This window comes from Eulemur rufifrons, chromosome 4 (assembly GCF_041146395.1).
Source record: "Eulemur rufifrons isolate Redbay chromosome 4, OSU_ERuf_1, whole genome shotgun sequence".
NCBI classification, from domain to species: Eukaryota; Metazoa; Chordata; class Mammalia; order Primates; family Lemuridae; genus Eulemur; species Eulemur rufifrons.
Window position 1 is genome coordinate 64,661,622 of NC_090986.1, and position 17,535 is coordinate 64,679,156.

Below are 17,535 nucleotides of genomic sequence, written 5' to 3' on the forward strand. Positions count from 1 at the left end.
GATCTTGCAAGGAACCCACCTCCTTAATCTCCTACCTAGCTCCCACCACAGGGTGCTGAGTTGCCTGCTGACCAAGCAGAGGAGGAAATCACTTTTCTTGGAGACACTCCCAGGCTAAGTTTTTACCTTTCTTTCCTAACATACACCTCACGTACTGTGAAATGGTGCGTACTTGAATGGAAACATTTATTCCTGGAGAAAGAGGATCTCTTCCAATGTATCCTTGAGGGTTCTAATTTCCAAATGTGCAACTTGACATCACAGACGACATTATCCTTCCAGAACAAGAGATTAGTTAATTAATTCCACTTGCAAATTCCTCTGATCTTCTGATCTGAGAGACAGATGCCCGTGGTCACTTGGTCACAGGCCAAACATGGTGGAGACTCACTAAGTCTTCCTGGTCCCCAGCACCCGGGCACTCCTTGGAGTGTGGGTAGAACCAGCTGGGCATTATGCAAAGGCTCATTTGGGGGTCAAACGTTGCTCTATGGTTAATCTAGCTTTAACTTCCCTGAGCCTCAGTTTCTTACTCTTTAAAATGGAGCTAATACTCATCATATAGAGTTGTTTAGGATATAGGAGGTATAGTATAAAATTCCTGCCATATAGGAGCTGCAACCCTGGTAGTTGTTATGTGATTGGAGAGAGGTTTAGGATATAGTTCTGTGTAATGTAATGGATAAATACTATTGTTTCACAAAGCCTCAAAAGCATAGTATAAACAATTTGTGTCCATTGGGGAAAAATGTGTTGTGTTTTTTAATTAGGAGATGAATGCACCATCGTTTCGAGTGGAGAGAGCTGCAGATGGGAAAATGCTTCTCCATTACTACTCAGATAGAAGCGGTCTGTGCCACATTGTGCCAGGTATGGGAATGACTTAACTGGTCCCAGCTATGATGGTTCTTGAGTGAAGAAGGCTTCTCCACAAATTCTCCAGCATGGCTAACAGCCAGCTGTGGGTAGGAAGTTAAAACTCTCTTATAATGTCTGAAACTGTATACCATCAGGATCATTACTCCCAAAATCCTTGAGCTTTTAAACTAAGTTTCCAAAATTCCACAAGAAGGAATAGTTTAGTTGTGATAATTCTGCATATATTATTTTGTATCAGCTTTTTTTTGTATTTAGCATTGTAGAAAAAGCATGCTTCAGTGTTTTTGCATTGTCTTTAAAACCACGTCTTACATGGCTGAATGATATTCCATATTGTAATTATCTTAACTAATCCCCTATTGTTAAACTTTTAGTTGATGCCAATCTTTTGCTATCATAAACAATGCTGCGATGAACATCTTCATGCATTTTCCCCCATATTTTCTGTTGTACGCCTGGGGTGGATTCCCAGAGGAACATTTTTTAAAATGCAATCCTTAATGCTTTATAACTGAATTTTGCTTACATGATCTCCAGAGTTTGTTTGTTTGTTTGTTTAAAAAGTTAAATGCCTTCCTGAAATAAAAAAAAATGAATAGAGGCTGAACTAATAATTAGAGTGGAAGGGATATATTTGGTGTCCAGACTTGTATAACTTCAATCTCTGCATATTTTTATTTCATTAGCTATCCTATGCTGTCCATTTTGAGGAAGGGCCTGGGCTTGGTGAACTCTGGAATATTCACCAGAAGTTGTATAATTTGATTGTTTTATGAGTTTTGCCAACACAACTGCCTTCTGCCTTCACTCACTGATATAGGTGTCCTTCTGCCGCAGGTATCATTGAGGCTGTGGCCAAGGACTTCTTTGACCTGGACGTGACCATGGATATCCTTGACATGAATGAGGAAGTGGAGAGGACAGGGAAGAAGGAGCACGTTGTGTTTCTGGTTGTGCAGAAGGCTCGCAGGAAGATGAGAAAGGCAAAGCCAGCCAGGTTACATGACAGTCAGGACATCCAGAGTGACCAAGAGGTACTGGGTTTTCTATGTCTTCAGAAAGCACAGTTCCCCCTAAGTAGAGCTACCAGTCTTGGAGCAATCTGTGCAAACAACAGAATCAACTGGACCTTCCAGTAGTGAGGTTAAGACCGAGTTTCTCAATTTCAGCACTATTGACCTTTTGAACCAGATAATTCGTTGTTGTGATGGATGGCACTACAGGTCTTTAGCAGCATCCCTGGTCTTTACCCACTGGGTGCTAATAGAACACCACCCTCTCAGTTTTGGCAATCAACAATGTCTCCTGGCTTTGCCGCATGTCCCCAGGGTGGAGAGAGAGGGCTGAAATCAGTCCCTGTTGAGAACTGCTGGGTTAAGGTTAATTAGATATACACTAGGAGACTCTCTGGGATATACCTGAGCCTAGAAATTTTTCACCTATAAAAATATCAGTGTGAAGGATTTGAAACCTAGTGGCTTATTTCTCAATCCCCCTGAAATAAATTGATCTCTCAAGTCCACAGTGCCCACTGCGGAAGCTGGAGCCAGTCATGGGTCCAGAGTCAACTTAAGATCCTGTACTTGGTCACTTCCGTTGCAACTCACAGGGTGAGCATTGCCTGCTTAGGTCCCACATCTGTTAGGTGAACACGTAGCTGGTACAGATACCCAGGTAAGTCTGCGATTCCTTAGAGTATCCAAAGCCCATCTCTGAGTCTGTCCACTGCAGAATCTTCAATTAGTGATTTTCCTGCCAGATATCATCCTGGTCGCCCCTTGAGATACTATAAAATGTCATTACTGGCTGAGTGCAGTGGCTCTTTCCTGTAATCCCAGCACTCTGGGAGGCCGAGGAGGGAGGATCATTTGAGGTCAGGAGTTCAAGACCAGCCTCGGCAAAATACCCAAGTCTCTACCCCTCTCCCCCCAAAAAGTTAATGCTGCTTTTGATAGAGAAGCGTCATGAGGATAATTAGAGAATAAAATCTTAGAAGTTCCAACATTTTGGTGGAATTGATTTCATAAGTCCTCACATGGTTCTGCTGGCCACAGACACGCTTTCTCATTTAAAGGTGGACCCAAGCACAGCAAATGGGGTTTGCGCATCTCTAGTCACATGACAAGATGCTTCTCTCCCTGCCATCCGCAGGCCCTCCAGGCAGCTTTCCTCAGGATGAAGGAGAAATATTTGAGTGTCTCTGCTTGTCTTGTGAAGAAATCCCACTGGGATGTTGTGAGAAGCATAGTCGTGTTTGGAAAAGGTAAGTGGGTTGTTCTCCCAAGCTCGGCTCTTAGATCAGAGTGTCACTTGGTTCTCAGGAGTAGCGGCCAGTGTACACAGACGGGGCCAAGCCCTCTGTGCTCATGAAGCTGCTGATTCCTGCAAAGTCATGACCTTTAACTTTGAGATGTCAGACTCTAACTTGCCTTTCATTACTGCTTTTATCTGTGGGGGGTGACATGGAGACACCGTCTGTCTCCCTGTCCTCAGGGACAACTGCTGGAGAGAAGGTTGGGATCAGGCTGAGCTGGGGACTGTATGACGAGGAGGATGAGTACTGGTGTATTTTCAGTAACAAGCTCCTCTGCTGGATCCAGGCCTCTCCATTAGGTCACATTTCTGGACTGGAGATCCAGGGGTGATAATCACTGTTGTCCAGTCATGCAAAGGACACCAAATCGAAAGCCAAGAAAGCAAATTTCTGGCTCTGTTCCTGAGGAGCTGTGTGACCTTGGACAAGATCCTCCGTCTTCCCAGTTTCCAAATGAAGGCATCAGGCTTGCTAAGGTGCACCTGTGGGCGTTGAACTAGTCTAATGATTAGCACCTAATGCCCGAGTCAGAATAAGGGCTCTGGCCCGCTGGGAGAAGGGGGCTAGAGTGCTCCTTGTCATGGCGCGATGGGCCAGGTGACATGCATCTGGGAGAAGGTCTGCCGGGCTCAAAGGGCTGCATTTTGTGTCCTTCAAACCATGGCAAGTGAGTCAAATACACAATTGACATCCTTTGTCTAGGAGATTTTCATATCAAAAAGGCTCCATTTCGAATCTCTACCCCCTGCCAAATAGGACTGTTGGTTAAATTTTCATGTGCCACCCCAAACTGTCAGTCTAAAAAGCTCCATGGCAAATGTCCCTGACGCTGGGCCCGGCGCACACGCTCTGCTCTGCTAGCTCATTGTCTGGCTGTCACCGTTTCAATGCCGACTCTGTGTTCATGGCGAGACATACTCAATTGGCCCAGAAACTCTTCAGCGGCAGGCAGAAACTTGGCAGGGGGCAGGAGGGCTTCTCAACCTGGTAGCAAGTTTTCTGTTTGTTTTAATTTGGAAGAAGAATTGCTGTGGCCATCTGGAGACGCTGAGGGAGCCGGTACAAAAAAGCAGGGACTGCACTTTGCCTGTGAACACTTGAGATACTGTCCCTATCCCGGGCTCTGTCCTCTGTGAGGGCAGTGGCACGAGCTACTGCTCACCGGGACTTTCTGTTTCTGTGTCCAGGGCATCTCGCGAACACCTTGGAGCCGATTTATCCCGAGAGGCTGTGGATCGAAGAGAAGACATTCTGCAACGCTTTTCCTTTCCACATTGTGTTTGATGAATCAGTGAGAGACGCTTCCCTCTGTAGCTTGGAGTTGGGGATACGCCAGCGAAGGGAGTCTTTTATGGCGAGTGGGCATTTTCGAGTCCCTGAGAAGTTCCCAGGGTTTGGGAGACCAGGCTTTAGCCTTGCGGGACCGTTGACTTCCTTTTCACACTGTGGTCTTCTCCAGAAACCAGAATGCAGGAGCTTCCTGGTAGGAATGAAAGGGAGGTTAGAACTAGTGAACGAACAACGGGAAAGTTTACCATGAGAAAAGAGGGAAAGAGGAAGTGACGATAAAATTCACTACATAAAGAGACAACAGAACGTAGTAGCAATGACTGGGTGGAATTCTAACCGTGACCTCTTGCCGTCCTTGTGGCCACCATAGACATCTCAATGCCACCAAGTTTCCCTCTCTGCATCTTGAACGTGGGGCAGAGGTCCCTGCCCGCTCATGCCACTGTGCCGGGACAGTTGTGAGCACCCCCACTTAAGTTTGATTGTTATTGATTTCCCTGCATAAAATGTATGTCAACTGAATTGATTATGGGCTCGCTTAAAGGACAATTAGGCAAAATGAATTTTATCAAAAATCAGTTAAAATGCTTTCAGCCCTTGTGACTTTCTCTGATATTTATTTAAGCCCATACACACATTAAGTTGTCACCTGGCAGTCAACTGCTGGATACAGATTCTATGAAATTTATTCATTGGAGGTAGTCTCTGCCCATAAAAAACTTATGATCTAACTGAGGTTAACAAACTCCCCTATGTGAAACAACTATGGAATTATAAAACAATATATTATACTTTGACTTTTCCCCGGTGCCACAAGGGTATTATTATTAGTGTCACTATTTAATATTTTAAATTCTGGGTGACGTAGAAGACTCCTTTTTTTTTTTTTTTCCAAAGTTTTGGGCATAGAACAACAGAAAATTTAATGATATGTATTCCAAAAGGTTAGGCTGATCTCTGCAGCCTAACAGAGTCCCCATGGCCAATGAAGCGAAGCCTTCCTGGGCAGTCTGTGCTGGCGTTCAGCACTTTATGTAAAGGGTACTCATTTCGCTTCTTCCTTCCCTGCATTCCCTGGACGTAGCAGTGAAAGGTGTATCCCCACCCCCTTGGTGGGCTCCTTCACCCAGGCCTGAGTGTCAGATCCAATGCTACAGAATTTGCTAGGTTTTTTATTAGTTAATGACAGAGGGAGGAGAGAGAGAGAGAGAGAAGTCTCACAGACCTGGGAAAGAACTATTAGTGCAATTGAGAGCTTTAACCTCTGTTTCTCTTTAGTCAGAAATATGCTTCTGAGCACTCCTATTCTTTTCTCTTTCAGACATTAGTGCATATTTGATTGTTTAAAAAAGTATTTATTACTTCCATGATATTTATTCTACCACTGATCCCTGTTTCCTGCAGTGAGTCACAAAGCATGGCCAGCGTGTTATTTATATGGGAATGTTTAGGGTGGAAGTGGCTTTCTGTTCCCCAGTCTTACCTCTGTCCTCTGTGGATAGCTGCGGATCAAGCAAGCTGGAGTGACTATTCAGAAGTACGTCCCAGGACTCCAAACCCAGAAGATTCGATTAGACGAGTATTTCTCCATCATTCATCCTCAAATTACCTTCGACATTTTCAGCATCTGCAAATTTATCAACAGTCAATTTGTCCTGAAGACACGAAGAGAAATGATGCCCGAAGCATGGAAAAGTCAGCCCACACTCAAGCTCCGAGGTAATAACTCACTCCTTTCCCATTGCTCCCTGCCTGTGTGGGTTGATCACAAAGGGAAGAAGCAAGTGTTTTCCAATTTCTTTAAAAGTGGGGCAGGAACTGCACTGAAAACAAGTTGTTATTTCCAACATACTTGGCCTGATCTCTAAATGATGTATTTTGTTTCCTCAACCATCTCTGGTTTAAACATAAATGAACTATACATATATATATAATTTTATTTGTAATTTTAAAACTCTGGTCTCTGTTACCAACGTTTTCAGAATTCATGAGGTATAATTGGTATGAATTTAATGTCTGTCTTTTATACAGCAACCTGGACATCTGACCTATTAATAGGGCATACATTTTGTTTTTGTGTTTGTTTTGTGTTTGTGCTAAAATTTATATAACATTAAATTTACCATTTTAATCATTTTAAGCATTCAGTTCATTGGTAATAAGTACATTCACAAGTTATACAGCCTTCACCACCATTCATCTCCAGAACTTTTTTATCTTGTGCAGAATGGAAATTCTGTACCTATTAAATAATAACTCCCCATTTCTCCTATCTGCAGCCCCCATAAGCCACTGTTCTACTTTCTGTCCCTGTGAGTTTGGTTACTCCAGGTACATCATATAAGTGGAATCCCACAGTATTTGTCTTTTTGTGACTTCCTTATTTTGCTTAGCGTAGTGTCTTCAAGGTTCATCCATGTTGTGACATGTGTCAGAATTCTCTCCCTTTTTAAGGCTGAATAATACTCCATTGTGTGTCTATACCACATTTTCTTTATTCATTCACCTATCAACGGGACTTAAGTTGCTTTCACCATTTGGCTATTGTGAATAATCCTACTGTAAACATGGGCAGACAAGTGTCTCTTTGAGTACCTCTTTTATTTCTTTTGCGTATACATCTGGAAATGAAATTGCTGGAGCATATGGTAATTCTCTGTTTAATTTATTGAGGAACTGCCATACTGATTTTCCTAGCTGCTGCACCATTTTACATTCCCATCAATAGTGGACAAGGGTTCCAATTTCTCCATATCCTCATGAACACTTACTATTTTCTGTATTTTTTAGATGATAGCCATCCTCAATGGGTGTGAAGTGGTATCTCATTGTGGTTTTGATTTGCATTTCCTTAATGATTAGTGACTTAAACATTTTTGTTATGTGCTTATTAGCCAATTTTACATATTCTTTGGAATAGTATCTATTTGAGTCTTTTGTCCATTTTTTTAATTGAAATTTTTTCATGTGTGTGGTTGAGTTGTAGAAGTTCTTTATATATTCTCAATATTAACCCCTCATCAGATATATGACTTGCAACTGTTTTCTCCCATTATGTGGATTGTCTTCACTCTGTTGATTTTGCCCTTTGACGCACAGAAGTTTTTAACTTTGATGTAGTCCAGTTTATCTATTTTCTCTTTTGTGGCCTGTGCTCTTGGTGTCATATCCAAGAAATGGTTGTCAAATCCAGTATCATGAAGCTTTCCTTTATGTTTTCTTCTGAAGGTTCTACAGTTTTAGCTCTTACATTTAGGTCTTTGATTGATTTTGAGATAATTTTTGTGCATGGTGTGAAGGTGCACACATTTTGATCTTTCTACTAGACTGATAATTAGGTATTTTAGGCATGAACAGAGGCAGAGTTAGAGGGACATCTGAGAGGAACGTGACGTTTTAGAACCTGAGTGAGTTGTAGAGTGGAGTGATAAGAGATAAGGCTGGCAAGATGAGGACTTGAACTCTATCGTGCAGTTGGAAGCATTAAGTATCTGCCAGGACCAGATTTGAGGATGAGAATGATCCCTCTGGAGGCATGTGAAGGATGGATCAGAGTGTAGAGCAAATGGATCCAGGAGGCCAGGTGGAAGCTACCGCTGGGGTGCAGGAGAGAAGCTTTAAGGTGCTGAAGGAACTGAGGTGGTGGCACTGGAGTGGGAATTAGGGGAAAGACTGATGAGGTAATTAAGGCAGGACTTGGTGACTGGATGTGGGGTTGGAAGAGAATGGTTAGAATAACTGTTAGCTTCCTTGCTCGGCTAACTGGAGGATGAAGGTGTGATTAGCTGAGAAAAGACATGACATGACCTCCTTGAGGGCAGGGATTTTTGTCAGTTTGAGTCACCACTGTATCCTCAATGCCTAAAACAGTGTGCCTGGCTCACAGTAGGGATTAAATACATATGTGATGAGAGATTAAAGAAAGAGAAGATTTGCAGAGGGGATTGAAGGTGAGTTCAGTGCAAACATCCACGAATAAACACTTAATAGGGAGTAAAGAAAAAAAAAAAAAACACTGTTCCTGGAAGTGTAAATTATCATAATCACCCTAGAGGGCAATTTGGCAATGTGTATCAAAAGCTTTAAAAATAAGCATCTTCTTTGTCTAAGTAATTCCATGTCTAAGGATAGCTATGATTATACACACTTACCTCAAGCTTGTTCATTGCAATGTTGTGTATGGAATAAAAAACTAGACAGAATATAATCAATGCTAGTTTATTATTTAAATAAAATTCAGTATGATCAATGCAGCTAGCAAAAATTAAGATGCATATCTATATTTAATGCTATAAAAGAATATTTGTTATGTATTTTTAAATGAAAAACTCAGATTACAAAAAGAAGATGCTGGATAATCCCATTGTTTTGGTAATACAAAGATAAACTCCAGACTATTAATAATAATTATCTGTGTGATGCGATTATGGCTGATTTTTACTATTTTCTTTCACCTTTTCCATTTTCTGCAATGAATATGTTGAATATGTTGAATGCTACCTGCTTTTATAATCAGATAACAAACATTTCTATTTTTAAAGAAAGACATATCTCAAGTCCAGGAAGCCAGGTTTCTCTGGAAACTCAGATTCATTGTCAGCAAGGTCTAGAATGCAGTTGTGAAATGCTAAAAGAGGAGGACCCACCAACATTTAAGGAATGGCATTTTAAAAAACTGTAAAGAAAAAATTCAAAGAAGTAGGGGAACTCTCAGACAGAAAGCAGTGTCAGAGAAGTCCTAGGAAGTAAGATTTGAGGAAGGGAATTCTGGTTAATACCATCAAATGGCAGAGGGTTGAGTAAAGAAAAGACTGAGAAACATGTGCTGGAGTCGGCAGTGTGGATGCCAAGGATGGGAGACCACCTCAGAGTTTGCAAGTAGGCACAGAGAGAGCTGTTAGGGAGAGGCGGGGAGATGAGAAGGTGGAGACAGAAAGTGTACATAACTCTCGCGAAATCTGGCTAAAAGGGAAGGAGTGTGAGAGTGTGGTGGCTAGAAGGTGCACCGTGTGGGTGATGACTGGTTATCTGGCGAGCTCGTCCCAGCCCCTGTTGGTGACATACCCTCTTATTGCATTTCTCTCCACGGCGGCAAGGCCAGATGATCTGGATGGAGTCCACACGGTGCATGATGTACATGTGCTCCCCGAAGCTCCGCAGCCTGCAAGAGCTGGAGGAGCACAAGATGCATCTTTCCGACATCGCCCCCCACGACACGACCAGGGACCTCATCCTCCTGAACCAGCAGCGACTGGCTGAGATAGAGCTGTCCAACCAGCTGGAGAGGAAGAAGGAGGAGCTGCGCGTCCTCTCCCAGCACTTGGCCATCGAAAAGAAGAAAACGGAGACCCTGCTGTATGCCATGCTGCCTGAGCACGTGGCCAACCAGCTGAAGGAGGGCAAGAAGGTCGCGGCAGGTGAGGCGCCCTTCCCTACACAGCCACCTCCGGGCAGGGGCAGTGTGCCTTAGTCAGGAGCACAGGCTCTGATACCAGACAGACATGGGTTTGAAATTTGGCTCTGTCACTTCTAAGTGACACGATCTTGGGCTAATCACTTCATCTGCATATCCTCAGCTTTCTCCTTTCTGCGTTGACAGTGGTAATGCAGGAGTGATACATGCACTAGATGGATGTAAAAGTGGCTGCCAACCACGCACACATTGGTTTCTCTAAGAATCCGAGACTGTGTCCTGAGACTGGCCTCATTACTCAGTGACCGTGAGTAGGGTTCTTAGCCGTAACTAGGAATAACACACCCGCACAATAGCCAGAGCCCTGGGTGCCTCTGCGGACTGTTCTGGAGAGGAGGCTGTTTATGGAGGGAGGAACGCTGTGATCACTCTGAGCTCACTTTCCACGGTCACCGGCATGTGTTCATTTACCAGCATACCCGGGGGACTCACTCCATGCCAGGGTGCCACATCCAGGGGACCCACAGGAGTTCACAGCCTTGCGGGTTTGACAGATATATAGATATATGCAGAATAAATTAATGAGGGTGGGGGTGACCAAAGGAAAAGAAACTAGTGTGCGTTAAGGATCATCTATTGTGCCAGTATCTAGTAGCCATTTTATATGTGCTATTTCATGAAATTTCCTCAGTGTTTCTATGAGGGAAGTGCTATCCATACTACATAGCTGAACAAACTGACAGTCAGCCCAGCTTATGAGTAAAAGAGCTGGAAAGTAATCATGTTAGGTCCATCTAACTCCAAAATCCATACTCTTTCCATCACATGAGGTGCTATGGAAACACAGATGACGGGGAAATTAATGATAAATAGATGTCAGAAGAGAAAGAGGTGAGGGCAGGGTGGCGTGGTGAGGGCACCTCTCAGAAATGAATGCCACTTGAGTTGGGCCTTGACACTGGCTTTCAGCAAGCAAGGAAGGGGGCAAAGCATGTCAGGAGAATGGGCTAGCAAGAACAAAGGCAAGACAACGTGAAAATAAATACCACGGTGCAGTGTCCCTAGAACCTGGGGTGCTTGCAAAAGTGGTGTCTGCTGAGGCTGGGAACACAGGGTGGGGCTGAGGCATTGCAGTGATGAATCTGATTGTCGTGGAAAAGGAAACTGTCTTTTATTTTGTAAGCAGGGAGGATTCATTGAAATTTTTTCTCATCATGGAAGCGCCATGACTAGTTTTATAAACATGATTCTGGCTGCAGTGTGGTGAATGCATTAGAAGGAAGCTGAAAGCCCACGGGAGCTAAGGCAGCCTGGGGGTCGAGGGGGAGCAGGATTTCCTCCCTGAGAGAGGAGGCAGGGATGAGTCTGCGGCTGCTAGTGTGGAAAAACGTGGTGCTCTCTCCTAGCACAGAACCAGAAGTAAGAGCAGGGTTGGGGGAGGATGATAAAGTCAGTTTTAGAACCAGGCAGCTTGAGGTGTCTGTGGGGTCCTGCACCGAACATGACCAGAGGTCATTAGGAATCGTGGGGAGAGCTCAAGGGAACGTTCTGGCATGGAGCCCTGGACCCGGGAGTGACCCAGTGTGGGTGGGGTCCATCACAGGCTCTGTGCATGATGGGTAAGGTCACCTGGAGGGCATGGGTGGGGTGTTGCACCCTAGGCAACACTAAGTATTAGAGAAGGGTGAGAGGCCTGCGAAAGATATAAAATAAGGAGATCAGAAAGGTAGAAGGAATATGAAGAGAAACAGTAGGCCAGAAGCCAAAAGGAAGAGAAAGTTCCATGAAGGGGGAATTACCACCAGAGGTTTAAGTAACATCGAAGGCCCCCAGCTGTGTTCAAGGAGTCACCAATTCACTCCCTCAACAAATGTTTATTGAGCATCTACTATGTGCCAGGCCCTGCTTGGGATACAGCTGGGGATACAGCAGAGGTCAAAACACACAGTCTCCCATCTCATGGAGCTTTGTATTCCAATGGGGGAGTCAGACAATAACCAAAGACAGATTCCACACAAAGTGTCATACCACGTAAGTCTCATAGAGTGGGGGGGCAGATGATCAGGCTCAGAGGGTAGAGAGTCCCTCAACTGTTGTTCCAGGTAGGTGTTCCAGAACATTCTCACTGCATTGGTAACATCTGAGATGTGAGGGACAGTGGCCCGTGGATACCTGTGAAAAGAGTGTGTCATGCAGAGGAAGCTGCAGGTGGCAAGGCCCTGTGGCAGGGGACACTGCGTGTGCTGGAGAAACCCCAGGGAGGCTGGTGTGGCCAGAATAGAGTGAGCTGGAGGGACATGAGGTCACAGGGATGGCAGGGACGGAGCTGGGGGTCCCCTTTGTAGCCATGGTAAAGATTTGGGGTTTCATTCTAAGTGTGACGAAAGTTGTGAAGACTTGAGGCAGAGGAGTGGGGGATCTGACCTAACCAGGACATCTGGCTGTGTGGGGGCCAGTGGGAAGCAGCGGCATGTGGTAGGGGTGCATGGTGACGATGGGGTGGCTTCTGCCATACATAGACAGGGGAACCCACCGTTTCACAGCGACTAGTCTCTGTCGGCCCTGCCCCGAGTCTCCTGTTGCTCAGGCTCTGCCCTGGCCCACTTCCTAGAGGCCACTTCTGTCCTCCCACAGCACTTGTCCCATCACACTGGAAGTCTGTGTTCACTATTACGTCCCTTTCACTAGGCTGGGGGCTCCTTAAGCGGGGGGACCCTGTCTGCCTGCTTCCTGTGCTACAATTCTCCTGGCATGAGCTCGTAGCAGGCACTCAATAAATGTGCCCCCGTGGGCCCTCTGTAAATGAGTGCTGGGTGACTGCCGAATGGCAAATGCATGCAGACCCTTTTCCCCAAGGCACAAGCAGGTTTGATTCTCACAAGGCCTTTGAATCCAGAATTCATAGAGTTACAGAATTCCGGCTCCTCGGCTATCACTGATACCTGGTTTCTGTTGCAGGAGAATTTAAAACCTGCACAATCCTTTTCAGCGACGTGGTAACGTTTACCAACATCTGTGCCGCCTGCGAACCTATCCAAATAGTGAATATGCTGAATTCGATGTACTCCAAGTTTGACAGATTAACCAGCGTCCACGAGGTCTACAAAGTACGTGTCTACGCCATGTGGGGTGTCTCAGCGTGTGCTCGTTTAGTGCAGGTGCTTCCTTCTGAGTCTTCCTTTGCCTCTGCGCGAGTTTGGGGTTTGGTGTGGATGAGAGTGGGGTGAAGAGGAAGAGCTAAAAGGAAATTGAAAGCATTTAAGGAATTTTAGCTGTGTAGGAATCCTTTTACCATACTTGGTGCTAAGATGGTGCCTTGGTGCCCTTGAGGGACAAGCACTGTTTTCCTAGAGAATAGTTCTCCTACTCCCAGATTCAGCAGAAAGTCTACTCCAAATAATGTATAATCTAATAATAATACGTAGCATCGTATGACTACCCCAGGGCCTTCACCCCTCTGGAATTTGTTTCCACTGCAAAAGCAGAGTGGACTTTTGTCTCTCTCCCCGCTGTCTTGTGTTATCAAACCTCTTACCTCCTCCTTCGTGCTCCTCACCTCCTAGCAAAGAGTCACCAGCTTTAACACGGTCCTTTTGTCAAAATGCAGAAAATGGCAAAAATACTTAAGGCATATCTAGTGCATAAGGAAACCCTCTGAATACCTGTTTTCTCCCCTGACAGGTGGAAACAATAGGAGATGCTTACATGGTCGTAGGGGGTGTGCCGGTGCCTACTGGAAGCCATGCTCAAAGGGTGGCTAATTTTGCCTTGGGGATGAGGATTTCTGCAAAAGAAGTGATGAACCCTGTCACTGGAGAACCCATCCAGGTAGAGAGGAACTGAGTACTTTGCTTAACACCAAACATCTCACACACGAAAGTAGAGTTCTACTTATCTGCTTAGGTGGCTTCTGCATACGCTACGGGAATTAAAATGGGCATATTTCTTCCCACTCTTTTCTTCCTTTGCATGTGGTCCTAATAAAGACAGTAGTAGGCTATTATAGTCTCTACTTCTCCACAATTTCAGAAGAGGTTGTGGTGCTCAGGACTTCCCCATGATTGACCACAAGCTTCCTTTGTCCCTAATTTAGGACTGTCCTGGGCATGTCTCCCTATTTACCTAGCAGAGCTCAATCCGTCTTGGAAGCCAGCTCATTTATAATTCTTACTCTTTTGTTAAGGCATTTCAACAAGTGGTTTAGGTTTAGTGGACCCCCAACTTTTCCTGCTTAGAGAACTTCTGCCTCCAACATGCTGTCTGACAGGTTCGGAACTCAGGCAGAGGTGTGAGGCTGCCCACGGTCAGCCGCCAGGCGCCACAGTGCCGTGAGATATTCAGAGTGGCTTTCCTGCCACCACGCGGCCAGGAGCGAGACATCTGCTCGCCTTTCTCACAAGATGCCATTCTTCCTAGTAGGAAAGTTGGTTCACACTATAAAAGCTGGACAGTTTTGGAGATGAAAAGTAAACGTCATCTTCTGCCAGCCCAGCAGACCCTCACCCCCCTGAGATGGCCGAGGGACGCATCTCTCTGCCTTCATATCTAGATGCCTTTCCTGCTCATGTCTGTCAGAAGTTCAAACTAAACTAAATAATTGACTAAAATAAATAAAGCCAATGATAAGATGGAATACGATTTTTCCAAATTATAATGTTTTTGCAGGAGATTCTGAATAGGTGCTCCATTCACGCTCACTGTAGTGATTTAGAAGCTGAGCTTCACAGATCCTGGTTCAGCGTCCACTGTCGTCTTCTAAGTAGAAGCTAGACTAGGTAGTCACAGGGACAAAATAGCCACGATACGTTCTCATTGGAAACACACTGTGTGTATCAGTGGAATAAAACCCCAATATAATAAATAAAAAATCAGGATGGGAAGTAATGAAGAAATAGATATAAGAAGATCAGATAAGAAAAATATAGAGTGTCCAGATACAGACTATATTTTAAGGCCAATTGATTTTTGATTAAGGCATCAAAAATTGAGAGGGTAAGGCAGCCTCTTTTTAAGAAATAGTTCTGTTACAATTGAATATGGAAAGACAAAATGTACCTCAATCCTACCTCACTCCCTCTGCAAAAATTGATTTGATGTATATCATGAACCCAAACGTAAAAGCCAGAATCATAAAGCTTCTTGATGGAAATATGGGACAATAGCTTCATGACTTTGGGGTAAACAATGATTTTTTAGATAGAACACAAGAAGCACTAACCACGAAAGGAAAAAAAAATAATAAACTTCATTGCCATGGGCTGAATTATGTTCCCCCAAAATTCATATGTTGAAACTCTAGCTCAGTACCTCAGAATGTGACAGTATTTGGAGATGCGGCCAGGCTCAGTGGCTCATGCCTGTAATCCTAGCACTTTAGGAGACCAAGGTGGGAGGACTGTTTGAGCTCAGGAGTTTAACACTAGCCTGAGGAAGAGTGAGACCCCATCTCTACTAAAAACAGAAAAATTAGCTGGGCACCATGGTGTGCACCTGTAGTCCCAGCTACTCAGGAGGCTGAGGCAGGAGGATCGCTTGAGCCCAGGAGTTCGAGGTTGCTGTGAGTGAGGCTGATGGCGTGGCACTGTAGCCTGGGCAACAGAGTAAGACTCTGCCTCAATAAATAAATAAAGAAGAAAGAAAGTAAGTATTTGGAGATAGGGCCTTTACAGAATAAGATGAGGCCTTAAGGGTGAGCCCTAATCTAATCTGACTGATGTCCTCATAAGCAGAGGACATTTGGACACACAGACACCAGGAATGCATGTGCACAGAGGAAAGGCCGTGTGAGGACACAAGTCAAGGAGGGAGGCCTCAGGAGAAACCCAATCTGCCGACATCTCTATCTGGGATTTCCAACTTCCAGCACTGTGAGAAAATAAATTTCTATTGTTTAAAACATTAACTGCCCTGTGAACCGTATTTAACTCATGCTAGTTTTGAGCCTGGGGCCTCGTGAAGCAAAACCTGAGTGAAACTCTGCAGTTGGTTTGTGAAAATCTTACTTGTTAATGTTCTTATTTTTACAATTAGTATTGACAAATTAATTCTAAAAACATGGATTAAATGAATAGAAGTCAATACATTTAATTTTTCATTACATTAGAAAGGATCATTTTGTTTTCAAAGCTTTTATTCTATTTGTGTAATAAATCACTGTGGCCCCAAGGAAAAAAAATTTTTTTTTCTAGCGCGGCAGTCAATGTGTAAAGCTACCCAGTCTAAGGTATTTTGTTATGGCAGCCCTAGCGAACTAATACATTCATCAAAATTTAAAATTTCAGCTTATTAAAGAAAATGAATATACAAATGCACAGACTGAGAAAAATATTTGTAACACACACCTGTATATGTATTACATATCAAAGTATGTCTAGAACTGATGCACATTAACAACAAAAGATAAACAACCCCATTTTTAAAACAGGCAAAAAATTTGAACAGACTTTTCACAAAAGAAAATATATGAATGGACAATGTGTGCATGAAAATGTGTTTAACATCATTAGTCACCAATTTAATGCAAATTAAAACCACAAGGAGGTACATTTCACACCCCCTAGAAGACCAAATGGTGGCAGAAATGTGTAGCAACTGGAAGTGTCACACTGCTGATAGGAATGTAAAATGGTAAAACAACTTTGCAGAATTGTTGGGCAGTTTTTTTTGTTTGCTTGGTTTTTTTTTATAAAATTAAATATGCATCTACATTGTGATCCAGAAATTCCCCTTCTAGGTTTACCTAAGAGAAATGAAAACATATGTCCACAGAAATATCTATACAGAAATGTTCATAGCAGCCTTAATTATAATAGCTTCAAATTGAAAATAATCTAAATGCACATGAAAAGAAAATGGATAAAAAAATGTGGTGTATTCTTAAAATAAAATGCTATTAAGCAACAAAAATAATGAAATACTAATACATACAACCATATGGATGAATCTCAAAAACATTATGTTGAATAAATGAAGCCAGATATAAAACAACATATACTATATTATTTTATTTATGTGATGTTCTAGAACAGACAAATTGTCCTTTGGTAAAAGAAATAAGAAAGTGGTTATCTCTGCTGGAGGAGGTGGGGAGAGAGATTACCTGGAAAGGATACAAGATAATTTTGCGAACTGATGGAACCATTCTATGTTTTATTTTGGACAAAGGTACAGAGATATATGCACTTGTCAAAACTCATGGAGCCAAACACTTTAATATCTGTGTTTTTTTTATTTTATGTAAGTTATACCTCAATGTAAAAGTAAGCGCAAGAGTATTAGATGATGTCTGTTCAGCAAGGTTCTCTCTGCACAGATCCGAGTGGGCATACATACTGGACCGGTCTTAGCAGGGGTCGTGGGAGACAAGATGCCACGGTACTGCTTGTTTGGTGACACTGTGAACACAGCCTCTAGGATGGAAAGTCACGGGCTTCCCGACAAAGTGCACCTCAGCCCCACAGCCTACAGGTAACCTTTCATTTTATTCATGCCTTCCTTTGTCTTTCCCTCCTTCCTTCCAGAACTTACAGAGTTCCCAGCAGCCACAGGGTGAGGTTAGCGCAGACAACAGCAAGTTATAACCCACAGGCCAAACCCAGTCTGCTGCTGCTTTTTGTAAATAAAGTTTTATTGGAACAGA

At 43.6% G+C, this 17,535-nt stretch overlaps 1 protein-coding gene across 1 annotated transcript in view; it reads left to right on the forward strand.

The window, feature by feature from the left end:
* LOC138382464 (guanylate cyclase soluble subunit beta-2) overlaps window positions 1-17,535 on the forward strand; it is a 46,915-nt gene that overhangs the window by 23,491 nt on the left and 5,889 nt on the right. The window contains exons 4-12 of the mRNA XM_069466948.1: window positions 771-870; window positions 1,717-1,913; window positions 3,031-3,142; window positions 4,381-4,484; window positions 5,986-6,202; window positions 9,580-9,900; window positions 12,855-13,003; window positions 13,578-13,724; window positions 17,209-17,363. Of these exons, the coding sequence (XP_069323049.1) occupies window positions 771-870; window positions 1,717-1,913; window positions 3,031-3,142; window positions 4,381-4,484; window positions 5,986-6,202; window positions 9,580-9,900; window positions 12,855-13,003; window positions 13,578-13,724; window positions 17,209-17,363 (1,502 nt within the window). The remainder of the gene's footprint in view (window positions 1-770; window positions 871-1,716; window positions 1,914-3,030; window positions 3,143-4,380; window positions 4,485-5,985; window positions 6,203-9,579; window positions 9,901-12,854; window positions 13,004-13,577; window positions 13,725-17,208; window positions 17,364-17,535) is intronic.